At 31.4% G+C, this 11,355-nt stretch overlaps 2 protein-coding genes across 2 annotated transcripts in view; one reads left to right on the top strand and one right to left on the bottom strand.

Moving 5' to 3' along the window:
• Positions 1-6,405, bottom strand: part of LOC119830676 (protein yellow-like) — a 19,089-nt gene extending 12,684 nt beyond the window's left edge. Inside the window, exon 1 of the mRNA XM_038353756.1 lies at positions 6,252-6,405. The gene's annotated coding sequence lies outside the window, so the exon portion shown is untranslated. The remainder of the gene's footprint in view (positions 1-6,251) is intronic.
• Positions 6,406-7,955: 1,550 nt separating this feature from the next.
• On the top strand, positions 7,956-10,751 carry LOC119830878 (phosphatidylinositol-glycan biosynthesis class X protein). Its single transcript, XM_038354055.1, has 5 exons — positions 7,956-8,241; positions 8,362-8,500; positions 8,680-8,834; positions 9,322-9,469; positions 10,553-10,751. The coding sequence occupies exons 1-5, from the start codon at positions 8,105-8,107 to the stop codon at positions 10,706-10,708; spliced, it is 735 nt and encodes a 244-aa protein (XP_038209983.1). The 5' UTR covers positions 7,956-8,104; the 3' UTR covers positions 10,709-10,751.
• The last annotated feature ends 604 nt before the right edge of the window (positions 10,752-11,355 follow it).

Raw genomic sequence — 11,355 nt, 5'->3', positions numbered from 1 at the left:
TGAATTCAATAGCAGATGGATGTCATTTAGTTATGATAATCATTATGATATATACAGAGCATTATACGGAATTGATTTGAACATACAGTTGGATGGAGGTGGGAATGTGCATGCGGTGTTTTGAATGTATACGGTGATATTCAGCGTGCAAGAAAGATTTAAGATTGAACGGACGTACTAATTCAGTTATTCGGAATCAATCTGAATTCAATAGTAGATGGATGTAATTTAGTTGTTATAATCATTATGATATATGCAGAGCATTATACGGAATTGATTTAAACATACATTCGGCTGGAGGCGGGAATGTGCATGCAGTGTTTAGTAGATATACGCAGGTATTCAGTGTGCAAGAAAGATTTAAGAGTAAACGGACGCACAAATTCAGCTAGAAATATTTAATTTGAATATCACCATTTAACGTTTAAATGAAATTTGACGTCGACTACTGATATGATGCTGATTAAAACACCTTATATACGCATTGAAAACATTAAAAATCTCACTACATTCAGTGGACGCCGCAGGGTGGTAGTTTGGAAAGACGCAAGAAGTCCTTCGCGATTTATATATATATATATATATATATATATATATATATATATATATATTATATAATACTTCGTTTTCAATATGTTAATTACGCTGATTATTTAAACAACTGCGGAATTAAATCCGCAGACAGGTTGAATCAGTTGAAAAGGCTAATAGATCGAGAATACGATATTCTTGTATTATCTACATAGAAAAAATGATGAAGTTCGTTAATATTTATGAACGATACGATTAATGAACCACACGGATATTCTGCCACAACTTACATGTAGCTAATTGTTGTCTTATTGTTATAACACCTATTATTTTAAATTTAGCCGCTTTCATACTATACAATACGCTCATTGAACTAAACTCTTATTATTTAACTCTTATTACTTATTATTCTATTATTATTTAACGATCGAATTCCTAACACATTCCACACTCCCACTAGCGTTATTTAAATATAAAATAATTCTAAATATCTATGTATGTATATATCATAACTATGTGTACTATAAAATTAATATTTAGTGATGTTATATGTAACACAGTTAAACCTTTCTCTATTTAACACAATAAGAACTTGCCACACGACGTCGAGAGTGTGTGATTTTCTTTCACGTAAAGAAAACTCTTTTTAATGACTTTGTGTTTTATCATCATATTTGTAATTACTAATTCATATGCAAGCTCTGTATGTTTTATCTTAGCACATTCTTACTTGAATTGCGATAGTGACTCTTCGTGCTTTTTTTTAATATTTAGCTTTAAAGCATTTAAATGCTTTTTAAATAAGAATATTTATAGAAAAAGAAGTTTGATTGTAAGGCGGGATTCGAATCCGCGTCTTTTTGCCAAACCGTACCAACACCTAGCTTCTCAGCCACCCTTGATCCCGCCTCAGCCATCGAATTTCTTCTACTCTTTCGGTTTTATGTGCCTAAGGAGCACCACCCATGATTAACAACTATCTCAACTACTATGAATCTTTGTTTCAATTACTACAATATTGTATCGATGGAACGCGGCCTTCATAATTGAGAATTTTTTAATTATTTGTTATGCTTTTTCAACCACAAGAAAGCTTTTAAGCGCTTTTTTAATAAATATTCGTAGTGTTCACTTTAGGTGCAGAAATAGGTGGGAACTTTAAGATAGTACATACAAACATAGTAAGCACCTATTTTCGTTACATTTTAAATATACCTATACCATATTTGGTGTATGTAGATGATGCTACTTATTCCTATTTATTATTAATATGGAATTGCTTCAAGTATGTAATAAGTAACCGTTCGTCATAACGTCTAGTAAGCATTTTATTTTAGCCATTACACAAGGTAATATGTATTTCAAAGCGATTTCAGTCTTTCAGCGTAACATATACTGTAAACGTATGAAAATTTGCAGACATTTTTGAAAAAGTATTTCATTATTCATACAACGTAACACTAATTTCAAAACTCGTACCAACAGACGTTGTCAACATTCTGTAAAGACACAATTAGCAAGCAAATGGCTGCAATCGCTCGTTCCTCTCATTGGGGAAAGCCCCAGGACACGCTTGCAGCAATTATAAATCCTTGCCCCTTTGGGAATTTCAGCTTCCGAGTGGCAATTACAGTTTTAAGGCCTTACGGAAAGAACCAAAGCAATGCATTGACATTTCCTGTACGGGTCACCTTGTAAGCCAATATATGCATGCCAACATAACCTGTATTCACTTCGCTTAGAGGAGACTTTCCTATAACCCATAAAGGTATTTACAAGACGACAGTGGTGCTCTAGTACACCATGACCTACTAATTCTGGACAATGACAATGATAAGTGGTTGGTAAATAACAACACGAACGAAATTCAATTTCTTTGTCAAATAAGCTTTTGAAATTGGTTTGAATAGTACACAAATTGTTGTGTATAGACGCAAATACGTTAACAGACAAATCTATTAACTGATCTTCAAATATTCTTTACAAATCACCATACCATGGGTGTGAACAAATTCCATTAATCGTATTTAATTGAAATATATCAATTAAATACGATTAATGGTCAATACATGAGAAAAAATTGTGAAATGAAATATGCGGACATTAAATTTATTATGCCAAATGAAACGACAAGCCTAAACTTTTAATCTTGGAGAGCTTTGGAATATTTGATTAAAATTTGAGCCCTTTATGTAATATAGGGCTTTTAAAAACATAGCCCAATAAATAGCCCTATTATACAATCAATTCTAGTAAGTGTCCTACACTAAGTAGAATTGCCATATTATTCGCTGTTATTACGTACCTTCTAAAATAATTAAAATTACGATGGGTACCAACTTCTAATCACTCGCGTATAAAGGTTTATGTTATCTATAACTAATTTACCTAGTGGCCGCTGGCAACCCTGACGCTGCACAGTAATTTCTTTGCCTTCCAATTAATAGAAATAAAAGTGTACTCAAGTAGTTGAACTAATTGAACATAATGAGACCTTCAAGTAACTGCAAGGTTAAACATAATAATAGAAATTGTATTGTAATATTTATACAAGTGCCGGCCATGCCATGATAATTGAAATTATTTTCTTTACATTTTTCATTACAAGTTAATTGAAAAGCTAATAAGAAAACACTCGACTCTACCACCTTCATAATAAGATTCATTTTTGGATTGGTATATATATATTTTCTTAGCTATGAAAATAAGTACATATGACAAATATTTGTTTGGACTCGAGTCGCAGTTGTTGTTGAAATCGATCGTGTTTTATTATTAATTAGATTATTATAGCAAATAAAAAGATAAGTACAAAGAGATCAAGGATGTTGCTAATTTATTTTGTAATAACACATTTATAGTAAGCTTTATAGTTTATACAGTATGTTTACGTGTTTTTTATTATTACGATTTGAAATGTCATCTCATGTTTCATTTTAAATAAACCAATTTTTTTCAGTTGCACCTGTTCTTATTTATTGCGCAATAATTTTATTTTTTTGAACATTTTGTTTTTTAAATACAATATAATCAATTATTTATCGGACCTTATAACGTGTCCTATATAATAGAAGAGAATCATTGTCAAACGTAAGCAAGAAACATAACTAAGTATCGAAATTAATAAAAATATGCTTGCAAAAAGTTAACTTACCTGTACAATGATAATGACCTTGTGATCGAATTTCGGCCCGTCTCCACGGAGTCTAGCCAAGTGCGCAGGAGATAATAAAAATTAAATATGTATGTGTGTATCTATAGGAACGCTGAAATATAATGCTGATGATTTTGTTTTCCTGAACGCACTAATCTCAGGAACTACTTAAACGATTTCACATTGTCGTTAAATTTGTACTTGAATCTTGAGTACTATTGGCTGGCATGTATCACGAGAGCTATGTATGAACTAGGGCAGATTTTCCCATTACCTTTTCCTAATCTGGAACTAAAATTATACGTAAAAATCCAAAAAATTCGAGACAACTGTATGTAACCCGCCGATTCGCAATCTTTATGAGTAAGTGAGTTTACGTTTTCCAAATAATTTTCTGAATATATTACACTCAGATAAAAGGAAAAGTAAAATTCCACTATTTAGATACATTGTAAACATAGAAGGCTCCTTGCTAATGAGAGCAGTCACATGCAACTCAAGATCGCAGTAATATACTCCGTCATGTGATACACAGCCGATCCCACTTATATTCTACAAACCAGTTAAACAAATTTACATAATACCGATCTGGCATCGCGTGACTTCGTAAATTCTAGCACTATTAGTTCATAAATAGTTATTTTCAGGATATATAATGCAAAGTCGAACCCGGTTCATATTGCTTCGAATCGAAAGCATAATTATAGACTTGGCCTTTTAAAATTCTTTCCGATAATAAGTCCAATTATACAATTAGCGCAACCGGACTGTTATACCTATTTGAGACATATCGTATCAAACTAAAAAGGTTTCCAATTTGTAAAGTGGCTAGGAAAATTGGTATTATTTTATTGAAAACCACCATAACCATCGGTTTAAAGGTTGTTATTAGGATACATATTCTACAAGTCTAATGCTAAGTATTCTAATACCAGGTGCACTGAGAAAATGTAGATAAAAGTAACAGCAAAAGAAAGCTAATGCAGACTGATATTTCTTTACACAAATCAAAATGTGTGGTGTAATATAAAAGCATTATTGTGTTTCATTAGCCTATAGCATAATTACATAATTCTAATTAATTAGATAAATTCGGAAATCTTCAATAAGCTCACACATTTATTCATTACTAGCTGCGCCCCGCGGTTTCACCCGCGTAAGTCTCTATGCCGTAGGAATATCGGAATAAGAAGTTGCCTATATATTGTTCCAGTTGTCCAGCTGTCTACGTACCAAATTTCATTGGAATCGGTTCAGTAGTTTTTGCGTGAAAGAGCAACAAACACACACACATCCTTACAAACTTTCGCATTTATAATATTAGCAGGATAAATAGACTTTTTAAAAATGGCTTTAAAAATTGACAAAATAGAGAAATAAAACATTTACCGCCGGTTTAAAATGCAGTTTGTGAATTAAAAAAATTCATTGGATAAATAGATAATGACCGAAAAATAGCGGAATTTGGCGCCAAATTTATAAGACGTTTTTGGATTCTCGGAACGAACATTTTAGCTAAGTAGTCAGCAAGAAAAGAAAAGAAAAAGCAACTTCAAAGCGATTCTCCTATGCTCTTATCTATGTCAACTATGATGATCAATTTAAAACGATATACAAAATAAATAATAATAGGAATAATTTTTTAAACACGGTTCGACTGTTTGTATTCTTTCAATGCCCTTAACATAACCATCATACCTAATTATAAAAAATTCTCAGAAACCTTTCAATCCAGATGGAATTAACGTATAGGATACTTACTATAAGTCTTTCATAGTTTAAATTTAATGAGAAAAAACTAACCAAGTACATACTATTGCTTCAAATTGATGTTTTTATTCAAAAAAATGTCAAAAACTAAAAAAACAGTATTTCAGGCGCTACATACTAGTATAGCTGCACTTGCACTAAGGTTGGTAGATGATATGAAATATTATGCACACGGTATATAATTTAGTATTCTTTTCTTTTCAATTCTATGTCTACTATCTAAAACCAGGAAGCCACCAAGAAGTCGATAATAAATAAACTCTACTCTACTCACTATAATTTATTATTCTGTATGCTAATTTTAATCAAGAACAGTAAAATAAATATATAATATGAGCCTATTAATTTAACTATGTATTTATTTTAATTAACAAACAAAACAACTTTTTAAAACTTTAATTTAAAGTGGAACCGTTGATGTTATTTTTATGAAAATTTAGGATCTCATTTGTCATTGTCAGTCGGACATTTTGGGAACTTTTACAGTTAATTTTTTTAAAACAGATTATGCAAATAAGTAGATATATGATAAAAACAAGTTAATAAATTATCCCGATAACAGAACATTATATTCGAAATTTTTGGTTATTTACTTAGTAACATATTATCATAAATTATGTAATTTTCTTACTAAAGGTTCCGGAGTACCGAATAAGAGGAAAATTTATCAACGTAGGTATGAAAAGTTTCACCAAGTTAGTCATTATGTAGTATGAATTCCTCCGATTTGTTCAAACGGTCGCCGGTCACATTTTAATACCGTTATCACGAGTGAAATGCAAAACAATAGACTCACCGTATAAATGTCTCCGGAATGTAATGAATGTACGAGTAAATGAAACTTATTGTTGGACGTCACAAACGAGCTACCACTACCGGTGCCGCGAGTACACTGCTCGGTGGGTCGCTCCACGCTCCCGGAGACGGAGTTGTTAATCAAGTTGTGTAGGATGACCGTTGTTGTAGATTTGTAGGACTCGCTGTTTTAAATTACTCATCTGGTTCATCGCAAAGTTTAATAGGCTTTGAAAATTTTCGCTTCGCAAAATGGATCTTTTTCAAGGCGAGAGATTGTTGCTTGCAACGCTTCTTCCTTCGATTCTAAATATGTAATTAGCTTATGAATATATTTAAGTTATACTTAAGATACCTTCATTATATTACTCTTTGTAAGTACGTATTAATAATATAGTAAAAACACGGGTTAAAAATATATGGGTTGAGGTATATGACAACAGTCAAAAGCTTTTAGTTGTTAGGTAAATATCTAATAACCACGGGATAAAAAATGGTTCCTATATATAATAACGCTACACATCAAACCTATGTTTAAATGTCAATTGTTACTATTATACCAATTGAATATAGTAACAAACAAAACTATGGTCGTGTCAACATTGAGCTGTGCTGGAAACTAAGCAAGACTACGCCAATGATACAAACCGGCAATCAGAAGGAGCTGTTGGTACGAGATGCACTTATTTAGTTGACAGGTTATCAGGTGACGGCGAGCGCGAGGTGACGATTGGCGGCGTTATATAATTTCACACTAGCCATAATTATTGACTATCGACTGCTTGATGCGGAAATACATTCACTAATAAATGTGTATAATTATGAAATTAAAACTTATTATGTAAATTATTGATAAATGCGAAAGATTTATTTCATTAGCTACTATTTATAATTTTGTATACTTTTCTTTACCCTTTCCTTTAAGTCTTTCTTCGTCGTCAACCTTTTCTCTATCCCTTACTCCTTAAAAATGGGCATGCATTTGCAGAGGCCCTACCTACATGAGGCGGACTGTCAGCAGAAAAGTTGTTAATTTCATTAGAAGTAACTAATGATTACAACATGTATAGTAATTTATCATAGCTAATTTGTTTCTGATCACTATGCAAAAGAATACCGCCCCAGTTGTAAAAGCCAAGTCTTGCCACTGAAGGAAACACTTTCTTAATTGTAGCATACGCTAACTATTTTCTTTTAACATCTTTAAATACCTACGTGATCTCCGTTCTATAAATACATCAAATAATCAAGCAAAAGTAATAAAGTGTCATATTATAGTAAAAGGTAAAAAAAATCAGCCCAAGATACAATGTTTATGAGGACTAATTACATAGGTAATGGGAATATATATTTAATGTCGATTCGAGCACGAAAAGGGGTCGCACCAATAGAACTGCACCCACATACAAGATCGGCTTGATAAAATAGCATGTTACAGTATTTCGTTGGGCGAGTGAGGGAGCCGGAGGCCCGCATCTTCATTTTTCCCTTCCCACTAAAATATTGTATATAAACTGTCGCTTATGCACTCTTGTTTATAGTATGAAGTGTTACATTACGTGTTTTATTTCAAAATTACCTAGTTTTCTTGGCGACAAAGAAATTGTTTATCATTTTATTTTCATTGCTGGTAATGTCAGTCGATTTTGTTGTTTATCTGTCATTTGTCAGTTGGCACCTGTCGATTGTCATATCGTTTTAATTTTCGACGCGTTCTGTCAGCTGTTGTTGTTGTTAGAGAAACTAAAAAATTAAATGTTTTTAATTTGTATGTCTTAATAAACTGTGGTCATAATAATAAGCGATAGGTAGTGAATTTGTATAAAATGTAATTTTTCTACGTACAGTTCCGCAATGTCTAGGGTTTTTCCAATATTATACTCTACTGCATGTAGTTGTCTGTATATCTTGATTTTCTTACAAGGAACCGACAGTAAATGCAATATTAACGTAAAATTGAAACAAATATTACAAAATGAGGGATTCCACAGGTAAACATGTTTATAATGTTTTCAATAAAATAACAGCGGCCAGACTATTATACAATGTCAATCTACTCGTAGCTAAACTGAAGTTACTAGTATAATTCATATTAAAATGTCTCATTTCAGGAATATGACGTATGAAATTACATTTGGAACTAATGATGGTAAGGAGATGTCGTATGAACGTTGCTCACTCGGTTTAGAGCAAGTGCTTCCAGCTGGGGTGTATGCCAGTCCTGATGAAATAGAAGATGCCAGACATAAGGTACGTTTTGAATACATGCAATTGTTAAAATATATAGTAATGAGATGTTTAATGTAAATAAAAAAAAATGAATACACACAATGAGAAAAAAAAACTAAATTTTAATTTTTCAACGAAATTTGAACTTTATGTCATCATTCTTCTTTGACATAATAAGTAAGTCTCTTTTTAAATGTTAGACTATAACAGTGTTCAAGAACAAAGTGAACATAGAAGCACCAGCGCATGAGTCTGACCCCATCACAGTACATCTGTTGGGCTCTGTGAAAGATGATTCAGCGTTCCTGTATCTGCCCGTGCATGCTCGCTACCACAGAGCAGTGGAAGGTGGTGGGTAAGATATTTATTGCTATTGTTATTTTTTTTCTAAATGAGCATCACATTAGTAGTAAAGCAAAGTTTATAGTTTACATAACATATGAATAATCCAAAAACTTTAATACTTAAACCAAATTTTTCTCATAAAATTTTTCATCCTAAAAGTATGATTATGTAAGATATTTGAGTCAAATTTTAATTTAGTTATAATTTTGTTCTGAAACAATTACATAACATTATATTCAAACATATTACAATATATTGCTACATGTTAACCTGCAAACCTCAGGAGTTTTTTTTATTATTTACACACTTCATAAACAGTACTATTGCATGAATTTTATTATGTTCAATGAATTATGATTTAAGTCATTATAAACAACTTGTGAAGGAAACTTTATCACACTATCTCTCACTTCCTCAGTCATTCATAGTTTTATTATTCTATAAGGATGTTTTTCTGACCTCTACATGTGAAATTAAGTCAACTTAACATCTTTCAGCGCTGTGAGGGTACACATTCCGCCACCTCGGATGTATGTGAACTGTGGCTCCAATGAGTTGGAGCAATGCAGGACAGCCTCTAGCAATAATAATACTTTCTGTCCACAAAGTGATAAGCAATGCCTTTGGAAGGAGGTCCCGGTAAAGGTGGGCTGTGCTTCATTTTTTTCATAGATAAATGCTAAATATTAAATATACTGAGATTGAGTAACATTGTTCCACATTTCACAGTTATATGTTTAATAAATCAGAACAAATATAAAGAAATAATAGTGAAAATTTGGAGGGCTAGAGTATTGTAGAGGTGTAAGCTGGCTATGGCAATTTGTTATTTACTTCAGACACATACAATTAAAAAAATACCTTTAATCACATCAAAACTATTGAATTCATTTTTGAAGAAGCTTTTGACCATGGTAAATGAAGTTTGCTAATTTTGCATACATTATGAAAAAAATAGTTTTTGTGAAAACACATACTAATACTATATCCTGTTTCTTCCTAATTTTAATATTTTATGTGTGCAATAAAGAATATTTCCTTTAAATTCACTACTTATGTTATTACCAAAGCCAAATATAATGTGTCTGTATATCTGTGACTTATTTTTACTTTTATCATTTTCTGTTTAACTGCAAGTTTTGTATATTTTTTGTACATGTTTGTATTTTGTATAATTTGATAATGAAAATCTGTGTAATTATAATGTTTAAATCTTAGAATTGTGTAATAACTATGAGGATTTGATATGATTTGGATGCCTATATATCGGCGCATATTCTATATTTGTCTCTTTTTGTACCTACATCCATTATGCAAATATTAAATTATTATTGTTGCTATAAAAAAAATAATGTTCCAACGCTATAGTATTCCTCTGACATAACAATGTCATTAAAATTAAAACTAAAAATAAAAATGTAAGATCCGATGATAAAAAATTAAAGATTTAAAAGCGATTTATTAATTACATTACACAGGTAATGTCTACCGTAACCGAGCTCGCTCTAGTGTTCGATTAAAGGTTTCATTAAAGTCGCTTTTCGCCATTTGTGTGTCTGTATGCTTAGATCTCTATAATTACGCAACTACATTAGATTATGTTCGTTTGAAATCCGTTAAAGTTTCCTTCATACGAAAAAGATTAATTGACAATCTACAATTTAAATTTAATATAACGAGCGACATTGCTGCAGAGATTGAAGTTGCTTTTTTGTAATTTTTTTGCAGGTTTCCAGGCCGTTGTACTGGAACATTCCAGTTGGAAACACAGACCACTACAATATTGTGATGTTTGGAACTGCAGCAGTTGTTGTGTTGGGATCCATTTATCTTTTAAGAGAAATACATTGTTATAAGCTACAGCAAAAGGAAAAGAAAAGATAAATATGCATTTAAAGTAATAGTCAAGTTCAGAACTTAATTAGTTGTTATGTTGTTATAAATCGATTATTTCACATTTAAAAATTAAAAAAAAGTCGTTGCACATGCCAAAGAATTTTTTTATACCAATATAACATTTAGGTGAGCAATTTTGTGACGGTAGCATTCCATGTTTTTATCTTCAGGATATTTATTAATTGTGTCATAAGATTTTTTTGTTAAAATCGATTGATCAGTGTAATAAAATATTATTTATTTACGTGTTTCTTTATTATTCAAAATGAATATTTATAAATGAATAATGCGACCCTTTTAGGACATAAGAATGTAGTCGTCCTTTTAATTATTGTTTGATCTTTTGAATTTGTGTAGACTCGCGAAACTTTGCGTCGAGCAACTCAAGTATTCTCCCTTTCGCAGGTTTAAACATTTCGGCAATTTATTTCTATATAGATTACTGAATATAACTTACTGTTTAAAAGGGGACGAAAAATTGTAGGGTTCCTACATGCTCTTAGCTTGTGGCTCTTGTATGTATGCTTTGTGAAGATAGTTTTCGATTAAAAAATATATATATATATATATAAAAATTGTTTTTACACTAGAAAACTAGTGTAAAAACAATTTTTAAACGTGATTATTATTGGTGC

Source organism: Zerene cesonia, chromosome 12 (assembly GCF_012273895.1).
Source record: "Zerene cesonia ecotype Mississippi chromosome 12, Zerene_cesonia_1.1, whole genome shotgun sequence".
Classification (NCBI taxonomy): Eukaryota; Metazoa; Arthropoda; class Insecta; order Lepidoptera; family Pieridae; genus Zerene; species Zerene cesonia.
This window is presented reverse-complemented; position numbering and strand designations above follow the sequence as displayed.

Excerpts from the sequence above, each read along its gene's own strand:
- LOC119830878 (XM_038354055.1), top strand. The coding sequence starts at position 8,105 with ATGTCTAGGGTTTTTCCAATATTATACTCTACTGCATGTAGTTGTCTG. Across the intron at positions 8,835-9,321 it reads AGAGCAGTGGAAGGTGGTGG|CGCTGTGAGGGTACACATTC; the intron begins GTAAGATATTTA and ends AACATCTTTCAG. Across the intron at positions 9,470-10,552 it reads GGAAGGAGGTCCCGGTAAAG|GTTTCCAGGCCGTTGTACTG; the intron begins GTGGGCTGTGCT and ends ATTTTTTTGCAG.